The following is a 21,710-nucleotide window of genomic DNA, read 5'->3' as shown; positions in this document are numbered from 1 at the left end:
CTCAACCCAATCGAACACCTTCGGGATGAGTTGGAACACCGACTGTGAGCCAGGCCTAATCGCCCAACATCAGTGCCCCACCACACTAATGCTCTTGTTGCTGAATGAAAGCAAGTCCCTGCAACAATGTTCCAACATCTAGTAGAAAGCCTTCCCAGAAGAGTAGAGGATGTTATAGCAGCATGATTTTTTAAAAACGAGATGTTCGACAAGCAGGTGTCCACATACCTTTGACCATGTAGTGTATTTCACAAGCAGTTTAGCTAGCTAGTTAACGTCAGCTTTAGCACTGTAACAGTAGGCATATAGGCTATGTAGCTAATGTTAGCTAGCTAAGCATGTTGAATCCCACTTTACATCTGAAGAAAGTGACCGGTTGGTTTATTTTTTTACATGTCCATAGCTATGACTTGTTTTATACAATAACTTGAGGGCTTTATTTTCACTGCAACAACATAGCGATTCACCTACGCAAGGCAGATAGTATTCAGCAGCACTTACCAAAATGACGATAGACGAGTCCACACAAATGTAGCTATCTCGTTGGTGAGTCACTTTTGATTCAGTAGAGTATTTAATCAGTCCGCTCCGAGGTGTTGCTCATCCTCTTAATGTTTGGCTCCTCCCGGCGTCCGCAGGAAACGAATCAATATGCGCGCTGACAATGCACACACGAGTAATATGATATTATGGTCTCCATTTAGGAATGAGAAACGCTCTGTTTTATGTCACACACACATTTTATTGGTATATCTAAAAAATAAAAGAAAATAGCCTTTAATTTTCTAGTTTTTCTACGGTCAGTTAGGCCTACCATCTTGAAGCCAGTAGGGGGAGCGCTATGATACGTTTCGCTATTAATTTAGTTACTGTACATTGTTTTGCTTGCTCAACTGTATTCACACACTTGAAAACGAATAGGACATTTTATTGGTAATTACAATTCTTTATTCTTTCAAAATAACTATTATACCATAACATATGAACAACCCCGTATCAGTAGAATATGTGCTTGATTTGTAAAATAATGACCGGTAGTTTCTAAATGGCCCTCTGTCTACTTTGTTTATGCATGTTTCACTATTTGCATCTCTCAAAGAGGAGTTGGCCAATGGGGATGGTGTAATCACCTGTGACAAGTCTGAGGTATATCTACAGTCAGGTAAGTGAGATTTTCTACTACCATAGAAAAGTTCATCAGGGAATTTATTTAGTGTCCCATCATTACCCCAAAAGTGATGCATGGCAAAATGTTTTTGACATTATTGATACAATCCAGACCATTAGTTCAAAAAAATCCAAGCCAGATGGCTGAAGTGTTTTGTATTGTCCAAAGTCACTGTCTCAACAGGGTATATGACATCAGGGGTTGCCCCTTCATATGCCCATTATAGCCCTTTATAACACAAAACATACTGTATACAAACTGCCTGAATATCCCTGATCAGGCCATTTTCTCCTGAAGGTTCCATTCTTCCAGGCTCCTGATTCTGAAGGAAACAATGTTCTAATCTAGGTTCAGATCTAGATTCTATGCTATGCCAGTGCCATGCAGAGACCAGTCTAACACTTCTGACTGTATGGTTGAAGAGGAGAACATGCAATCTGAGACCAATTCACCAACCCTGAATGACATGAGACTGAATACAGACTAGTCTCCATCCCCAGACAGACAACAAATTGTGATTGGTGCTATGATCTCAGTAGGATCTTTGCATGACTCTTGTTCTAAGCTATGAGGAAGGCCATTCAAAAGAGATATAACCTTAAAACATGAGCTAACATACAGCTAAATATCATTGAAGACAGCGATTTTATCTGTAATATTAACATCTTAGCTAATATTACATAGAGCAATGAGGAGAATAATGTTGGTGACAAGGAGATGTAACAAAGGGATGTTTAATGATTTCTTTGGACAATGAAATGTACAGGTCCGTATGATGTATTACAAACAATAATTAACATACTGGTGCCCCTGCATCAGCTGCTTTCCCAGTTCTACTAATTGCCATATTTTACATTACGAGATAAAAATACAAAACGGACTGTGGATCACACGAGCACTTTGAGGGCAGCCTTGTTGTGGCACAGGTGTTAGCCATTTAGGAGGAGAGCCAGCTCTTCAAGGGGACAAATTGCATTGAGATCCTGAAATTGCAGATCTTTATCAAAATTCCAAATCAATCACTCGCATAGCTTTGCGCAAAAACGTAATCGCGGCACTTTGCCTTCTGATCAGAGCTTCTTTGCTTCTGATAGAGTGGGTGGATTTTCTCCATACCTATGCAATCATTTCAGATCTAACAGGAGTGCCTAGGCTAGAGGGTTGATTTGGAATTCAGCGAATGAGTGGAACATGGCGAATCATGAGAAAAAGAAATGCAAAGCTGAAAGCTCATATACACACGTATGCTGTAGCGTGATAGTGTGAATACACCTCTTTTTCAGTGATGCTGACATGTTTCTCTAGGAAGGCATTCAAACTCCACACCATCTCAGTACAATCCTATACAGCACCATCAATTCTCTCCAAATCCAGAAAAATACCAATATAACCTGTGGCACAGGTCAAAACAGTCTAGTGTGTTTTGGCTGACTGCATGGTCAATTCAAACCAGTCACAGAAAATGTCTCATACAAAATGTTTTTTTAAATTATCGCCACATTGTGCCTCTATCTGTACACAGGAATAAGAGGTCAAACTGCCAGCCAGACACCATAATAAGAGTACATTAATTCAGCTTGAGTATAGTCTGAAATATTTAGATTCTTAGACCTTTTCAATGCACAGATAAGTGATACATAGCGAATGCATTTCTTAGTTTATAATGTATGCTATGTTGTCATTATTTTGGATCATTATTAATTTGACAGTTGGTGTGAAGGCTTTGACCAATGAAGTAGTGGTTATTAATGGTGTATGACGACCAAAGCGCTGTTATGGTTCGTTCGACTGTTGGCTTGTTAAGTGACTGAGGGCTCACCTGGAGAAAACAGCACATAGCCTAAGCATTAGACAGGAGGAAGAAGAATAGTTGAAGCTCCTCATGGAACATTGTAAGACAAGGTAGACTCATCACATATTGTTTGACTTTGACCTATCACTTCAGATCTGAGAACACTGAAAGTTTAGGGGCTAGGGGTTGTTGCTTTTTGACTGGGAATCGGAATCATTTTTACATTGCTAGTTCAAACTTGCCATTTTACTTATTGCTTATACGAGTTATCTCCCAACACCACTGGCAGAGCTCTGGCATATGCCACTGAAAATAAACCAGTCTTGGTAATCAGGAAAAAAGGAGAGCTTATAGTTGATTACACTTTATGATTCAAATGTACTGGAGGTTGAGTAGGAAACAGGGAATGTTGTAATTAAGTGGTGCACAATACCTCATGGTCCCCTGCAACAAATATGGGTAAAGTAACCAGGTAAACAAGTGGCATGACAGGTGCAGTTATCAAGTTATTTTCAATGCATGTTACATTCCTACCTTAGAGCACATCAACTGGCCCTGGTAATCTCTCTTCTTCCCTCAACAGGGCATAGAAGATGTAAAACATGAGTCTGCACAGACACCGACAGACAGCATATTGCGTGTTTATGAGAGAGAGAATGATTGCATCATGTGCGAACATCATCACGACAGTACATGTACTTGGTCTATAGAAAAACTACCTTAGTACTGAACACTGGACCTTGTCTAACAAACAATCTGGTAAAGAACATTTACAAAACTATTATGGTAACCAGTTTGAGATAGATAGAATGCTACGGTCTTCCTTAGTACACGATAACACCATCTCATATAGAATCCATACAGAGTAAAGCTTATCGTCCACAACCAATGGAGTGGCAGCCTAATACAAAGAGAAAATAGGAAGACTGTGTGGACAGTGAATGAGTACACCTGTGTGTATCCTGAGTGTGTGTGGTAAACGATAGAGGCTGCCTGGACTAGCCCAGCCCAGCTCGCAGACTCAGAAGAAGTGAGGGGATGGGAAGAGAGTTAACTTCTGGGATACCAAGATTCTTCAGCTGACAAGGAATAAGGATGTCCTTTTATCCAAGATGCACATTTAAGACAGTCTTGATGCATTTCAGGAGGAGATAATAATAATAATAATATTAATAGTAATAACAATAGTATTAAATGTCTGTTGAGGTCTCCATCTCCATGGCAGCCAGGAAGGAAGTGGTTTTGCATTGTTCTGTATTTTTTAGCATGCCTGTGCTCTCCTGGGTTCTACTCTGATTGTATGCTGCGCTGCCATTAGGGGACCAGGCTCTGTACCCCGGGATGTGTCTAGTGCATGTGTGAGGCTGTTCCTTCATGGGGAGCAGTGTGTATGTGTGTGTGAGTGTATATGTGGGTGAGAGAGGCTGTTCCTTCATGGGGGAGCAGAGTGCCGGTGGCGGTCTGTTCTCAGAGGCGTGTCTGGGCCTCGGGGACGTAAATCTCAATGCTGTCTGAGCTTTCCGTGGCAGAGTTCTGTCGTACCGACGCCGCGCGTTTGGCCGCCATCAGGCGTTTTCTGGCCTCCTGCCGCTGCTTGTCCACCACAGAGTCCACGCTCCGGTCCTTCCCAGGGGTCAGCTTGGACGTCTTCTTTGGCACAGAGGGGGGAACAACCTTCCTCTCCACCTGAGGATGAGACAGAGATATTAGGATGAAGAGACATTGGAATTTTGGACTCAAACCCATTAAGAATATGTAGGATGTGTTTGTGCATAAAGTGTGTCTTTTTAAAAATTAAATAGAAAGCTGTTTGGATGATAATAATAGTAATAAGTCATCAGGATCTATCAAGGTGATATGTGGTGTGAGTCCAATACCTTCTTCTCTGGCAGCTGCCAGTTGTTGGCCTTGAGTTGCCAGAGCTCGTCAAACTTGACACTGATGTCCTCTACAGAGAGCTGCAGGAGGTCCCAGAACCCCGCCAGATCCTGGGCTGTGGGCCGAGGGTTGGCATTCACATTCTAACAGACAGGATGTGACAGGAAGGACAGTTCTAGTTGGCTTGTCTAGACACACTGACATTACAGAACATTATTCAGTCCTTTCCAGCCATGGCTCACTTTCAGAATACAGATTTAACATCAATATTAGCCATCCGTTACAGAGATGGATGTGTGTTGCCTCATTGCTTAGAAGTATGTCTCCATTTGGTATGTATGTATTTTGACACCAGGGGGAGCTCTAAAACAACACAACCTGCTGAGACTGAAAAAGGTGCATTGAAATGTACCAGGCTAAGAGGGCATTGTAGAGTTAGTACTACTCACCAGGTTCTCATCACAGAGTCCTCTGAACTGCTGGAACTTCTGGGCTATGAGGAGCTGGGCACTGCCCACTGCACTGCGGACCGTTCCCATCACTACACACAGAAAACAACAGCCAGTCAGCCATCACAACAACATGCAGGTTCTCTAAATGGGTACAGAGCGCAATATTTTTTAATGGCAATATAAAATGTCCTTAAAATTGTATGGTTATGTGGCATTTCTGACCTTTGTCCTTAATTACCATTGTCATTACAGCGTACAATTTACATTGCTGGTGACACACTTCATCCATAGAATAAATTACAAACCTTTATTCCCCCAAAAGTTATAAAAATGACTTTATATATTTTTTATTTCATTATTAACATTTGCATGAGTAAGATCATAAAATACAGGTCTGCTGAGGAATAACCTGATGTGGGAGTCCATACTGTTCATTACACATTCAATAACTGCAATGCAGAGGTATATTATCTACCTGCCTGACACAGAGGTAGATTATCTACCTGCCTGCCTGAGCCAGATCTTGGAGGATCAAAGAGTCTGTCTGCAGTAGTGCCATTAAACTGAAGGAGGTAATGAGCAGCATTTGACGTTAACTATTAGCATTAAATGAGCCTGTCCTGCCTTCTCCAATCTCCACAACAGACAGGAGCTTATATGGACTGTAATTGTCTTAGGGCTTCAGGGATGAGGACATCATCTCAATACCAATTCCACATGTCATAGAACTGACAAGGTATTCACTGATAGGAGATTGTATCTCTGTCTAATGTATAGAGGTCTCCTGTTTAGAGTGAGTATGATAGACTGTCTCTTACTCCATGAAAAACCTCTATGCCTATCAGAATGAGTAGTCTACGGTCTTGTATACATTTAGCTGGTTAGTGTGAGTATGGTGTACTGTGTCTTACCCTCCTCTGAGATGTCCTTGTCTTTGGTCTCCTGCTCCATCTGTTGACACCAGCCCTCCATACGTGCAGTCTCAGCCTGTAGTAGTTTGAGGAACCAGTTGCCATCCCGGAGGCAGGTGGGCGTGCCGGGCTGGGCTGCATCTCCCTGGACACTGCCATTGCCACTCTCCAAGCTGGGGTCTGGAGGGGGCAGGGAGGAGGGGTCCAGGGCCGGGTCCATTCTCTCTGGGAGGGAGGCAGACACTCTCGCCGGGACTGGGGCATGTTTGGGAGGATGCCATGCCGTTGCGCTGTCCTCACCGTTGGAGGCAGTGAGGGCGGGATCTACCGGCTGGCTGTTGCAGTTGGCTCTACTGTTGTTTTCTGAGGGATGGGTGTCTTGTTGAGAGTCCTGAGGCTCTGTCTCTGTGTTCTGTCTGGAGGCCATGCTGCTGGCCCGGCTGAGTCTGGACGGACACACACACACAAATTAGTGTTGGTGCAGTTCGGAGATCATTTACTGTGGATGTAATACGGTTGACCTTGGGGCCTGACGACCACAAATCACTGCCCCAATCTCTGACTACTGTGGTCCAGAGATTACTGGAACACACTTTGTGTTAATACATAGACCAAGGACAGTTTGTATTCAGCCATTAGTGCTAGGTCAGACTTCCTCTCCCAACGACAGGCATACAGAAAGCCATCATTATGAAGTGGAGTTTGACTGATAGATCAAGGACATGAGTGCTGAGAGCACATTGCTTTTACTGCAGAGGCAAAAGAGAAAGGCAGAGACGGCATGATGAGAGGGTGACTGAGTAAGCATGCAGGAAAGCGAGAAAGATGAATCGAGAGAGTGAGGGGGAGAGAGAGGACAAAATTACAGCGTTCAGTGATAGGCAGAACAGACGGAGTGGGCATACTGTCCAACCAATGTGATTAGGGAGAATTACTATGTACTAGGCTGTTTAAATGGCCAGTTCTTCACATCACTCTGCCTCCTCCACTGTAGCCAAAACAACAAAGGCCACCAATCAGACAGACCGAGAGAGAGAAAGACAGAGAGACGCTACACTAATACTGTACTGCTGCCAGCACGAGCTCAGAGTGACTGCTGAGTGACCTTGGTAACTGCCTGGACCAAACAGGCTGAAGCCAGGGCAGGAGGGGAGGGACTAAGGGAGGAAATAGGGATTAGAGGGTGTGGATGGATTGATGAGTAACGGTTGAACACAGCAGGAGATGCACAAACACATGTGAAGCAGTTCAATTTAGAGATTGTGAAGGAAACATCAAGGTCTCCAATGTGAAAATGATAGGGATGTGCATCTTTCCCTTTCAAGACGATTCGATATGCATCTAGATACGTGGGCTCCGATATGATACAGGAACGATACGTTTTAGTTTGAAACGATTTGGTTTGATTAGATAACGAATCGATGCGTTTCGGTTGGATGCAATACGATCTGTTATATAAACGCATTCATTTTCCATCCAAAATTCAAAGGTGCTGCTGATGGAGCTCATGAGCTGGATCTGTCTGAGTGTTAGGGCTATGACGATACCAGTATCGCAATATTCTTTCCACGGCAAAAATGAAAACACGAAGCGGCCCTAGTCAGTCCTTTAAGAACCTGCTGTATGTAAAATATTGTGTGCTGTAGCTTGGAAACAATGATGTTAAATCCTCTTCGTGTTTTGTTTCCTTGCCACAACAGTAACGAGTATCGCGATACTGGTAACATCCCGGCCCTAGTGTGTGTGTGTATAAAATGATGTATGTACTATGTAGGCACCTGATCTGAGCCATAATGGAGACTAAGCATCTACCACCCCACTACTATCAGATTGGGGGGGCGCAATGTTGCCCATGTTTTCTCTCTCCCCACGTTGGTTCTGATATCACCAGCACCCCCTAATTAACATGTAATTTCTGCAGAATATGTGTTTGGGTTAGTAATAGTGCTGAGCGATTAGTGCCTTTGGGCCCCCGAGTGGCGCAGTGGTCTAAGGCACTGCATCTCAGTGCTAGAGGCGTCACTACAGACACCCTGGTTTGAATTCAGGCTGTATCACAACCGGAGGTGATTGGGAGTCCCATAGGGCAGTGCACAATTGGTCCAGTGTCGTCCGGGTTTGGCCGGTGTCGTCCGGTTTTGGCCGGTGTAGGCCGTCATTATAAATAAGAATTTGTTCTTAACTGACTTGCCTGGTTAAATAAAAAGTGACACTTATTTTTTTTATTTATTAATTATTTAAAATAAAAGTGGCAATCATTTGGGTTGAATGCTATAACACAGAATAAAACAATTAATAAAAGTCCCATGACTGTCCGTTACTGCTTATCACTTATTAACCATCATTTATTCACATCACTTTTATTAAATATTTCAATTGTTGTGTATATTACATTTGTTTATTTGATGACTATCATTTCATTCCAAGTCATCATCTCATCTCTACAGATCTGCTGCCTATTCGGCCTGACAAAATAACTATTTTGTAGTTCTTCAAAGTAAATAAGGCATACTTTTATGGACTGCTGAATACCAACTATCAATCACAACAGCTGCTCTCTATATCCCCTCATGTTCATTCTTGTCTCTTCCGGCAGGCACAAAAGAAAGACCGGACAAGTAGATGCGCAATGGACTATGGTCATTGGAGTTCAAAAATAAAATGTAACCTGATCAAAATAAAATCTATCGTAAGCGCCGCTCAGCAGGTATAGGCAGATGAGTTAACTAGCTCACTAACAAGCTTGTGTCTGCAGAGTGGCACCAGAATTCAAATAAAAACACGTCTTGCCTTTTTGTAATTAATAAATCCGATGTGAAACCTGATAACTACAGTATCCATTAAAAAAGTTAATAAATTATTCTCCAATTAAAAATCTCCCCAACTTCTGAATCACGCTTGTAAAGTCAGTAGACTATGCTTCGGAAGGGGGAGGTAACACACACACACAGAATTTCAGCTGGCTGCCAGACACTGGAATGCGTTTCTGAGTGAGAGAGGGCTTTGCGCATGGGCACTTCGTGGGAAGAAAATGCCCAGTTCCCATGCTTTAAAAATAACTGTGCTGTTCCGGAACAATATAGATGACTTTCGTTCCTGGTTCTGTTTCTGGAAAAATGTCATTATGTTCTCAGTTCTGTTCCCTGAGTCGGTTCCAACCCCAGGTCTCCAGTAGCTTATTTTTATTCCGGTAAAACAGTGACTAGATAACAATAACCTAGCAAATTACACAGGTTGTCACTACTAATAAAGCCTAATACTGTATCATACAAGGCATTTTAGCATTCGAACGATGAAGGTGCCACGTAGATGTGCAATATCAGGAAAAGGCAGCCTACTTCGCGTCGGTCAGCGGGTGAAACTGGGCACAGTGCAGTTTGACTAGACTACTGATATTGCCTGAGGTTGTTCAGCATGCAAAATGATTGAAATCGGGTTCTGACCGACGCATGCCTAGCATGCTAAATTTGCATTGGTTTGGTGTCTGTGGACCGCTGCACTTGCATCTTAAACATTTGAATCGGGACCGATGCGTATAGGTGAATCATTACATCCCTATAAAATGAGAAATGACTATTACGCAAGTGACTGAACAGCTGATTGAGTGATCAGCTGATTGAGATTATCTTGTGTTGATAAGGATTTGACTTACGGCCTGCCGTTCTCCACCTGCACTCCAATAGACTGGAATTTGGTCGAGGGGGGCAGTTGAACCTCTCTCTGGATTGGCTGAATGCAGTCCACCTATGAGTCAACCATTACAACGAATGTCAGTCAATCTAAGCATCCTCCCAACAGATTACAGTGCATCACAGACATTAAAGCTGAACTAACAGTCAATTTAGAAAATTGATTCCTGGGCTCACCTGGATGCCGATAGACGAGAGCTTCCTCTTTGTGGGAACAGGCTCTGGAAGGGTTAGGGACTGGTCTGGAGTGAGGCTGGGGCCTGGGTTTAGAGTGTCATTCTGGGGCTCAACCTGGGTGCCGGTACTTGTGGTGGTGCTGAAGAAGGGAAGTGGGAAGGAGTCTCTTGGGGCAGGGATGGGGGCTGGGGCCCGGGGTTGAGAGCCCTTGGCCAGGCTGCCTGTACGCAGGCTGCAGAGGCTATCAGAGGAGTTGCTGCGTCCTGATTGGCTGTTGGCCTCACTGCGGTGGTCCTGTTGGTCCAGGTATGTGTCCTGGGCTGACTCTGTGCTGCTCTGCACCGTCACAGAGATGTGGGGCTTGGAGGTGGCGCGCGGTGGGACCGGTGGTGGGCCCTTCTTACAGGAGCTGCTTACACACCTAGGGAGTGCTGGGAAAGAGGAAGGAAGTGCCATTAGTTGAAACCTGAACCAGGACAAAGCAGGAAGTTAATTAAAGTAGTGCCAACTGAACCACCACAACAGCTAAACTGAGTTGTAAAAGAACAGGGCAGATCAAAGACAGCCTGCTCTAAAGCAACTTCAAAAATACAATAAAAACATACCCAATTTTCCTAAACATATTTTCCCATGCCTAACACACACACACACACACACACACACACACACCTCCATGTTTCCTGTAAACCTGCTGTTTCAGTTCCATTGACGTCAGTCAATCTGTCCCTATGGGAGTCCCTTACCTGCCTAGTAGTGCCTACTGCCTACCCTCCCAATCGTCTTTCTCAAGGGACTATAAAGTGGGGAAAGTCAGACACATTCTGTGTCCAATGGAAATGCGCTATTCTTCATTATGGAAGTAGCAGTAGGATAGTTCAGGGAACCATTGATCATTGACTCCTGATAAACTGCACAGATAGATTGATTGTGTTGTTGAATGAATAGCATTAATTTTTCTGCCATAGAAACCCTTGGTTTCAAAACTGTACAAAAAAACCAGTCTAAACTACAAAAAAATGAAAAACGCTTTCAGTGTAAACTTAAATGACTAAAACCAGATAAAGCATGTATAAAATATGTTATAAAAAAATTACAATAAAGTCTTTGAGAACTAACAATCACCAAAACAAAAGCTAGACAGTCAGGGGAATATAAAATTCCCAAGACAATGAATTTACCAGTATTGATTTTGATATTCAGTTTCAGCAAAAGAACACAGCATTAGCCATGGCAAAATGCATAGAACTTCAGGAAAGTATCTTTAAAACTGCACAATTCTCTCAGCTCTATGGCAGAATGTAGAATTTCTGGAAATTTGCTCTAGAACTGCAACATTTTCTATCAGCTTATGGCAAAATGTGTAGAATTGCACAGTTTTAACTTTAAAACTGCAAAAAATGTATATTGGCTCAATGGAGAAATTCTGAAAATTGCAGGAAAGTTGTGGGGGGGGCTCTAAAATTCTCAAATTCAACTGTGCCGACCGTGCCCATTGCCACGCTCCCTGCCAAACCCACCACCTAAGCCCCTTTTTGATCCAGAAAACCCCTGAATAAGCCTCCTCATTTCCCCTGGAGATACCAATAACACACTGACAAACAATCATGACACTCCCCGGGCTGATCTTACTGCAAACATTTCCAAGAGGAGTCAGAGGGAATTACCAGCAAGAGAAAATTACCAGCAAGTCTGACACAAGAGCAGGGGATTTCACTCTAGCCTAGTGCTTGAGGGTGGACCTGGCCCCTGTTCTTGTCATCAGTGACTGATTGGAGGGTTACTGAGTGAAACAGAGAGGTAATTACCATAATACAACTCAAAAGAGAACCCAGAAACTGGGTCAGGCAGGGCATATGCTGCTGCTAGATATACAAATGCAAACTAAAGGAGAGGCTGGCCCTTTTGTAAGAAATAAGTTGCCATTTAAACTAGGGCTGGGAACTGCCAGGGACACGATAGTTATGTGCCGACACAATACGTATTGCGATTCAATGGTCCAAACATATTGCTCACCATGTGTCCACTGAAGAGGGACAAGAGAGCCATGAGAACGAATTGATCAGTCATGGAAATTAAAGTGCTGAAAACAAATTGGCTCCCTATTTAAAAGAAGACGGAGAACAAGCTGTGAAAGAAAAATACTGCCTTTTTGGCAGTATTGTTAAAACGATCATTGTTAAAACGATCGTCAAAAATAATATCCCGATATGTAACCGTATCGACCCCCCCCCCATCACTAATTTAAACAGTTGGCCGTGTGGCTTGGTGGGATCAACAGATCCTGGAAAGAGAGAGGACTGACAGGGCTGCCTGGGAAAATGGGAGAGGAAAGAAAAATTACACTGGTCTGGTCCAGTTACAACATTCACAAAGTCACATTGGCGCCAAGTATACTCCCACACATGACTAAACACACAGTCACAGGCTGAATGAAAAAAAAGTTTACCGGAAACTGTAGGGAATAACCTACATACTTTACTACAAGGACAGGGTTATTACAGGGGTTTGTCTAGGTCCATTTCACAGTTGATTCACCGGTATGAAAAGGGCAATGCCTGGCCTATATAGGTTAATGTTAGTGTGACCAAACATCCTTCAAGATCCTTTGTTTATAGCAACAGGGAAGTGTAGACATGAGATCTGTCATCAACAAATGACAGGCTGCCCCATTTCATTTAACACTCAAATGTCACCAACGCACACAAACATGCCTGTGGAATCCAGTGGCCACAGAGAGAAGAGCTGTCTCACACGTTGCTCTAACAGCAGCAACCGCCTCAGCCCTGGGCCTGGCGCCAGCCGAGGACAAAAGTACACCGTTATTCCCCGAGAACGGGACCCATTCCTCAAATGCCCAGCATAGACACACAAGAGTCCGACGAGTAATTAATGTGGCGTGTTCGGTGTTGTCACGTTCTTCTTAGTACTACAAGCCTCTTTATCCACATGTCTACGTGGCTGGTACACATTCGCTAGTGTACCACACAAACAAGTGTACACAGTCCAGACAGCCTACTCCCTCACCAAACAACTGACAGAGAAAAGGCCATCATCTGGCCATAATCCATCAGTAACATCAATGACAGAGGAAGTGCTGTTTTTAAGCACTAACGCTGTAGAACTACCTATTATTCAAACTATTGGCAGAAAGGCTCTGTCCAGTCCTGCTGTGATTTGTATTACTGAACTATGCTTGCTCTGCCCTTCACCATGGGCTGACTGCCCAGAGGTGATTATGGGGTAGATTAACTAAGCTGTCTGGAACCTTTTCTCCTGTGGGGCAGTGCCAACCCTACTACCCACCCACTGGTCTCATAGACAGCATCAGCTATCCAGGGCTGGCATCAGAAGGGACAAACATCAGAAAACACTGAGCACTTGGATATCTGATAACATGAGTATTGCTAGTGAATGAGTCTGTGAATCACACCTCTACTTTGCATTCAATGCAAAACCAGTCTGGCTTAGGATATGTTAATGCACATGAGGCATGAGTGGATTACAGAACTGGACTTTGATCAGAAACAAAGTAGTTTTACAGTCTATTGTTGATTATAACTGATGAGGAGCAGTCCATGATGCAATGAAGAATGGTGCCGAAGGAGATGGCTGCTGTTTTACGATCCCCATAACCGACTGTGATATTGTGCATGTTTTTTTGCGTTATTTGTAAGTTATTTTGTATATGTTTCTGCCAGCATGTTTTATGACTGAAAATAGCTTCTAGATATCAGGACAGCGATTACTCACCCCATACTGGAGGAATACTTTATCTTCAACGAGTCAGGCGGGAAGGAATTACTTCAGACGGCCGACAAGGCCCTCATCCCCACCATTCTTAGGAGAAAGAGACGGTGGTATTGTTGACGAAGATCCGGGTGCCTTGTATCCGTCGCCGAGTGGGTAATCTACCTTTACCATCAGTCCTATTAGCCAACGTGCCAATCAATCGCTAATAAAAAAATAATTTAAAAAACACACATTACGATCACCTATATCCTACCAGCGGGACATTAAAAACTGTAATATCTTATGTTTCACCGAATCGTGGCTGAACGACGAAATGAATAACATACAGCTGGCGGGTTCTAAGCTTTTTCGGGTGGATAGAACAGCAGCCTCTGGTAAGACAAGGGGTGACGGTCTATGTATATCGATAAACAACAGCTGGTGCACAAGATCTAAGGAAGTCTTGCCGTTTTGCTTGCCTGAGGTAGAGTATCTCATGATAAGCTGTAAATCACACTATTTACCAAGAGAGTTTTCATCTGTATTTTTCATAGCCGTCTCCATACCACCACAAACGGATGCTGGCACTAAGACCGCAGTCAATCAGCTGTATAAGGCCATAAGAAACTCAAATCCATTTTACCTCAAATCTACCAGCATGTTACACGTGCAACCAGAGGTAAAAAAAAAAAAAAAAACTTTACTCCACAAGTACAAAGCTCTCACTCGCGCTCCAATTGGTAAATCTGACCATTATTCTATCCTCCTGATTCCTACTTACAGACAAAAACTAAAGCAGAAAGCACCAGTAACTCTGTACCTGTACCCCCTGTATATAACCTCGCTATTGTTATTTTACTGCTGCTGTTTAATTATTTGTTACTTCTGTTTTCTTTTTTTACTGATCACGTTTTTCTTCTTAAAGTAGTTGGTTAAGGGCTTGTAAGTACGCATTACACTGTAAGGTCTACTACCGCTGTTGTATTCGGCGCATGTGACAAATAAAATCTGATTTGACTGATGAAAAAGGTGTTAGAATAGACTAGCTAGGCAAAGGGTTCTCTCCCTGTGGGGCTCATGGGGTGTCTCCTGCTCTGAAAACAGTTAACATCCATTATAGCAGTAACAGCACTGTCAACATGTTGATGATCATCACGTTAACCTACATTGGATCACTCATTAAAAGCAATGCAGTGAATTCTCCAAGACACACTCTAGCTCTATAATCATGTGTGTGAGAAGTATCTGATTACCAGTAATGGTCCAGCAGCCAGTTATATTATGGCCAGATAAATGACACTGAATAATGTGACCCAGTGTAATTTCATCCTCTCTGTCTTCGTGGTTTGTAACAGAGAGAGGCGAAACAGGAGGTTTTACGTCGCCCAAAATCTATCCACAAAAATAAGCCCATTTTTTGTATGAGATCAATGATGGTTTGAATTTGGTCAACAAAAATTGTAAACTGATCAAAAATCTAAAATGCAACACGTAAAGTGTTTGAGCTAAAATAAAATATCCCAGAAATTCAATTTTCTAGGCATATTTGTTCATATCCCTTTGCCAAGATAATCCATCCACCTGACAGGTGTGGCATATCAAGGATCTGATTAAACAGCAGGATCATTACACAAGTGCACCAACCCCTCTTTTACGCTACTGCTACTCTCTGTTCATCATATATGCAGTCACTTTAACCATATCTACATGTACATACTACCTCAATCAGCCTGACAAACAGGTGTCTGTATGTAGCCTCGCTACTGTATATAGCCTGTCATTTTACTAATGTTTTATTTCTTTACTTACCTATTGTTCACCTAACGCCTTTTTTGCACTATTGGTTAGAGCCTGTAAGTAAGCATTTCACTGTTGTATTCAGTGCACGTGACAAATAAACTTGGATTTGATTTGGAATAAAAGGCCACCCTAAAATGTGCAGTTGTCACAAAACACAATGCCAGAGATGTCAAGTTGAGGGAGCGTGCAATTGGCATGCTGACTGCAGGTGTGTCCACCAGAGCTGCTGCTGGAGAATTGAATGTTAATTTCTCTACCACAAGCCACCTCCAACCAACATCGTTTTGGAGAATTTAGCAATACCTGCAACTGGCCTCAACTGCAGACCACATGTAACCACATCAGCCCAGAAGCTCCACATCCGGCTTCTTCATCTGAGACCAGCCACCCGGACAGCTGATGAAATTGAGAAGTATTTGCATCTACAATAAGGCTCATTTGTGGGAGAAAACATTCTGATTGGCTGGGCACCTGCCCAGTCATGAGAAATCCATAGATTGGGGACTAATGAATTGACTGATTTCCTTATATGAAGAGTAACTCAGTGAAATTGTTGAATGTTGCGTTTATGTTTCTGTTCAGTATAATTGCGCATTTGCTACGTGAGGATTATTTGATTGAATAGAAGTTTCGTAATGGTTAGGTTGTTATGAATGCTCCCTCAACTTTCAACAATTATCATAGTAACAGTAACAAACGTGATTGAGAGAAAAACAAGGCTTTTCGGCAAATAAAACCAAAAATGACTATCGGAGTTGCGTCCGTTGAGGACTCATCATTAACATAACCTGTTGTGGCATGGACGTTGCCCATGAGGCCTTCCACCATTTTAAAATAGTCAACTGGGTGGGAATTCTTATGAGTTTGGAGCAATCAGCCAATGAAGAAGAAAATGTACTACTTTTAAAATGGAGATTGCCTCAATGGCACTGCCCATGCTGTCACAGACGCTATAATGGCACAGATACAAAGATGAGTCCTTTATCCATCCCTCTCGATGGCCTGTTGTACACACAAGTATCTGCTCTCACATTGGCTAGAATGGTCCCACCTGATCTCGCCTCCTCCCACCTGCTTTACATCTGAGGACATGTAAATCCATTGTTAGACCAGTCACTATCTTGTCAATATAATACACAGTCTTTTCATAACCATAGACTTTAAAAAATCTAAGTTCACTGTTCTCTACCATCTTGGAACATCAGTCTCTGAGATTGCAGTGGGATTTAACATGGTTTAATTACTGTTGGTCTTATTTTTGTGAAACCCTCATCCTACCAGTTGAGATGTGTGATAATTAAGCAAACTAGCCTCAAGTGGGCAGATGAGACATGGTGCTGATTTGGCTGTTTCCCAACCTGGAGGGCACAATACATTCTAAACACTGCAAATAGAAAAAAAGAAACATGCATGTTCTTTCTCTGAACCTGTATACCGTTGCACCCCACTGAATGGGACCTTGGTCTGATGACTCCAGAGCTGCTTCCTGCATCTCTTCCTGTCTGCACTAAAAGCATTCGCATGCTTCCCAGCCTAAACATTTCGGAAGAGTTTGTGCATATTAAGACAACATTGTGCTGTTTTTTTTCTTTTTGGCCTATGGTAAGGTTTTTTTTGGCCACACAAAAACGTTTCTCCGGGCAAGCCGAAGTCTACGACCCTTGGTCGGGTGATTGGTAAAGAGTAGGGATTCTTCAATAAAGTATTGTCATTCAACGAGAGACAACTCGTTTTTCATGCACATTTTTTCCACTTAGAAATAATTTATCAAATATCCGAACAGGCCCCCATTAACATCGACGGGGCTGTAGTAGAGCAGGTTGAGTGCTTCAAGTTTCTTGGTGTCCACATCACCAACAAACTATCATGGTCCAAACACACCAAGACAGTCGTGAAGAGGGCATGACAATACCTTTTCCCCCGCAGGAGACTGAAGATTGGGCATGGGTCCCCAGATCATCAAAAGATGGTTCTAAAGCATCGAGAGCATCCTGACTGGTAGCATCAACGCCTGGTAAGGCAACTGCTCGGCATCCGACCGTAAGGCGCTAGAGAGGGCAGTATGCACTGCCCAGTACATCACTGGGGCCAAGCTTAATGCCACCCGGGACCTCCATACCAGGCGGTGTCAGAGGAAGGCCAAATAAATTCTCGAAGACTCCTGTCACCCAAGTCATAGACTGTTCTCTCTGCTTCCCCCCTGAAAGCGGTACCGGAGCGCCAAGTCTAGGTCCAAAAGGATTCTAAAAACAGCTTCTACCACCAAGCCATAAGACTGCTGAACAATTAATAAAACGGCACCCGGGCCATTTACATTGTCACCCACCCTTTGTTTTTACAAAGCTGCTACTCACTTTACCCCTACCTACATGTACAAATTACCTCGACTAACCTGTACCCCCGCACATTGACTCGGTACCAGTACCCCTTGTATATAACTTTGTAATTGTTATTTTAATTGTGTTACTTTCTATTGCGTTTGTTTAGTTAGCAAATATTTTCTTAACTCTATTTCTGGAACTGCATTGTTGGTTAACTTCTTTGGGACAGGGGGGCAGTATTGAGTAGCTTGGATAAAAAGGTGCCTAGAGTAAACTGCCTGCTACTCAGGCCTAAAAGCTAGAATATGCATATAATTAGTAGATTTTGATAGAAATATGAGGTTTGTAGTTTAAGTCGTTGCCTATCGAATATAGTGTTTATGGGGTCATATTGCACTTCCTAAGGCTTCCACTAGATGTCAAAAGTCTTTAGAACCTTGTTTGATGCTTCTACATTGAAGGAGGGGGGGAATGAGAGCTGATTGAGTCAGGTCTCTGGCAGAGTGCCATGAGCGCGTTCACGTGAGAGTTAAATGCAATGGAACGCAGCTCTACAGACAAAGGAATTCTCCGGTTGAAACATTATTGAAGATTTATGATAAAAACATCCTTAAGATTGATTTTATACTTTGTTTGACATGTTTCTACGAACTGTAATATGACTTTTCTTCTGAACTTTCATCTGGACTTGCCAGTGCGCCGTGAGTTTGGATTTGTGTACTAAACGCACGAACAAAAGGAGGTATTTGGACATAAATGATGGACTTCATCAAACAAAACAAACATTTATTGTGGAACTGGGATTCCTGGGAGATGCTTTGGGCAGACTGCACCACCCTCTGCCATACCAGGATGCTCTCAATTGTGCATCTCTAAAAGTTTGAGGGTTTTAGGTGCCAAGCCAAATTACTTTAGCCTCCTGAGGTTGAAGAGGCGATGTTGTGCCTTCACCACACGTTGTGTGTGTGTGGACCATTTTAGTTTGTTAGTGATGTGTACGCCGAGGAACTTGAAGCTTTCCACTGCGGTCCCGTTGATGTGGATAGGGGTAATTCCATGATGAGCTCCTCAGTTTTGTTGAAGTTGGGTGAGAGGTTATTTTCCTGGCACCACACTCCCAGGGCCCTCACCTCCTCCCTGTAGGCGGTCTTGCCATTGTTGTTAAATCAGGCCTACTACTGTTGTGTCGCCTGCAAACTTGATTGAGTTGGAGGCGTAGGTCAACAGGGAGTACAGGAGGTTGCTGAGCACGCATCCTTGTGGGGCCCCAATGTTGAGGATCAGCGAAGTGGTGATGTTGTTTCCTTACTTCACCACCTGGGGGCGGCCCTTCAGGAAGTCCAGGACTCAGTTGCAAGGGGCGGGGTTGGGACCCAGGGCCTCGAGCTTAATGATGAGTTTGGAGGGTACTATGGTGTTGAATGCTGAGCTATGGTCAAGTAACGGCATTCTTACGTAGGTATTCCTCATGTCCAGATGGGACAGGGCAGTGTGCATTGCGATGGCATCGTCTGTGGATCTATTGGGGCGGTAAGCAAATTTAAGTGGGTCTAGGGAGTCAAGTAAGGAAGAGTTGATATGATCCTTGACTAGTCTCTCAAAGCACGTCACAATGACAGAAGTGAGTGCTACGGGGCGATAGTCATTTAGTTAAGTTACCTTTGCTTTCTTGGGTAAAGGAACAATGGTGGACATCTTGAAGCATCTGGGGACAACAGACTGGGATAGGGAGAGATTAAATATGTCCGTAAACACTCCAGCCAGCTGGTCTGCACATGCTCTGAGGACGCGGCTAGGGATGCCGTCTGGGCCAGCAGCCCTGCAAGGATTAACACATTTAAAATGTCTTACTCATGTCGGCCACAGAGAAGGAGAGCCCACAGTCATTAGCAGCGGGTGGCTTTGTGTTATCCTCAAAGCGGGTGACGGTGTTTAAGCATGTCCGGAAGCAAGACTGTGTCCTTGTGTAGCTGGTTTCCCCTTTGTAGTCTGTGATTGTCTGTAGACCCTGCAACATACGTCATGTCTGAGCAGTTGAATTGTAACTTCACTTTGTCTCTATACTGACGTTTTGCCTGTTTGATTTCCTTAAGGAGGGAATAACTACACTGTTTGTATTCGGCCATATTCCCAGTCACCTTGCCATGATTAAATGTGGTGGTTCGCACTTTGTTTTGCGTGAATGCTGCCATGTATCCACGGTTTCTGGTTAGGGTAGGTTTTAATTGTCATAGTGGGTACAACATCTCCTATACATTTCCTGATAAACTCAGTCATTGTTTCAGTGCATTCGTCTAGGTTGTTCTCAGAGGCTCCCTGGAACATATCCCAGTACGCGTGATCAAAACAATTGTGAAGCGTGGATTACGATAGTTCAGACCAGCGTTGAATAGTCCTTAGCACGGTACTTCCTGTTTGAGCTTCGGACTATCGGAAGGGAGGAGCAAAATGGAGTCGTGATCAGAGTTACCGACGGGAGGGCATTAGAGGGCCTTGTAGGCATCTCGGAAGTTGGAGTAGCTGTGGTCAAGTGTTTTAGCAGTGCGAGTATTACAGTCAATGTGTTGATAGAACTTCAGTAATGTTTTCCTCAAATTTGCTTTGTTAAAATCCCTTGCTACAATAAATGCAGCCTCAGGATATGTGGTTTCCAGTTTGCATAAAGTCCAGTGAAGTTCTTTGAGGGCTGTCATGGTATTGGTTTGAGGAGGAATATACATGGCTGTGACTACAACCGAAGAGAAATTCTCTTAGGAGGTAATAGGGTTGGCATTTGATAGTGGTATTCTAGGTCAGGTGGACAAAATAACTTGAGTTCCTGTATGTTATCACACCATGAATATTTGCCCTCCTTCTTCCCTGAGAGATATTTATTCCTGTCTGTGCAATGAACGGAGAACCCAACTGGCTGAACAGACTCTGACAGTATATCCCCGAGAGAGCCATGTTTCTGTGAAACAGAGTATGTTTACAATCCCCTGATGTCTCTCTGGAAGGAAATCCTCGCCCTGAGCTCGTCAACTTTATTATCCAGAAACTGAACATTAGCGAGTAATATAATCGGAAGCGGTGGTGTGCACGCCTCCTAAATCAGACAAAGTCCACTCCAAGTACCTCTTTCCCACAGGCAGTGTTTTGGAACAGCCTCTGGAATCAGTTCAATTGCCCTGGAGGATACGAGCAAAGGATCTGATTCGGGAAAGTTGTATTACTGGTCGTAATGCTGGTGAGTTACCGTCGCACTGATATCCAAAAGTTATTCCCGGCTGTATGTAATAACAAAAAAAATCTGGGCTAATAATAACACATGAAAACAAAATACTGCAAAGTTTCCTAAGAGCTAAAAGTACAGCAGCACTGTCCGTCAGTTTCATTAGGTCTCTGACGAATCTGGGTTTGGCGGATGCCAGGAGAAAGCTACCTGCCCAAATGCATAGTGCCAACTGTATAGTTCTTGATGGAGGTATAATGGTCTGGGGCTGTTTTTCATGGTTCGGGTTTGGCCCCTTAGCTCCAGTAAAGGGAAATCTTAACGCTACAGCATACAATGACATGCTAGACGATTCTGTGCTTCCAACTTTGAGAAAACAGTTCAGGGAAGGCCCTTTCCTGTTTCAGCTTAACAATGCCCCTGTCCACAAAGCGAGGTCCATACAGAAATAGTTTGTCAAGATCGGTGTGGAAGAACTTGACTGGCCTGCACAGAGTCCTGACCTCAACCCCATCGAACACCTTTGGGATGAATTGGAACACTAGGCCTGGCTCGCAATCAATCGCCCAACATCAGTGCCCG

The 21,710-nt window shown here is 43.4% G+C and overlaps 2 protein-coding genes across 7 annotated transcripts in view; both read right to left on the bottom strand.

Moving 5' to 3' along the window:
• LOC112216118 (6-phosphofructo-2-kinase/fructose-2,6-bisphosphatase 2) overlaps positions 1 to 648 on the bottom strand; it is a 31,271-nt gene extending 30,623 nt beyond the window's left edge. For 5 of the 6 annotated variants that reach the window (XM_024375837.2, XM_024375840.2, XM_024375841.2 and 2 more), the window contains exon 1: positions 502 to 648. The gene's annotated coding sequence lies outside the window, so the exon portion shown is untranslated. The remainder of the gene's footprint in view (positions 1 to 501) is intronic. The other variant, XM_024375839.2, reaches the window with a different exon arrangement.
• Positions 649 to 1,886: 1,238 nt separating this feature from the next.
• The window catches only part of LOC112216117 (disks large-associated protein 4), a 127,947-nt gene continuing 108,123 nt past the window's right edge, over positions 1,887 to 21,710 (bottom strand). The window contains exons 6-11 of the mRNA XM_024375836.2: positions 10,068 to 10,498; positions 9,854 to 9,945; positions 6,202 to 6,647; positions 5,288 to 5,379; positions 4,838 to 4,981; positions 1,887 to 4,646 (exon numbers count right to left, since the gene is read on the bottom strand). Of these exons, the coding sequence (XP_024231604.1) occupies positions 4,428 to 4,646; positions 4,838 to 4,981; positions 5,288 to 5,379; positions 6,202 to 6,647; positions 9,854 to 9,945; positions 10,068 to 10,498 (1,424 nt within the window). The 3' untranslated portion in view covers positions 1,887 to 4,427. The remainder of the gene's footprint in view (positions 4,647 to 4,837; positions 4,982 to 5,287; positions 5,380 to 6,201; positions 6,648 to 9,853; positions 9,946 to 10,067; positions 10,499 to 21,710) is intronic.

Source organism: Oncorhynchus tshawytscha, linkage group LG16 (genome assembly GCF_018296145.1).
Source record: "Oncorhynchus tshawytscha isolate Ot180627B linkage group LG16, Otsh_v2.0, whole genome shotgun sequence".
Classification (NCBI taxonomy): Eukaryota; Metazoa; Chordata; class Actinopteri; order Salmoniformes; family Salmonidae; genus Oncorhynchus; species Oncorhynchus tshawytscha.
Note: the sequence above shows the minus strand (reverse complement) of the source record. Positions and strands in the feature narration are given on the sequence as shown.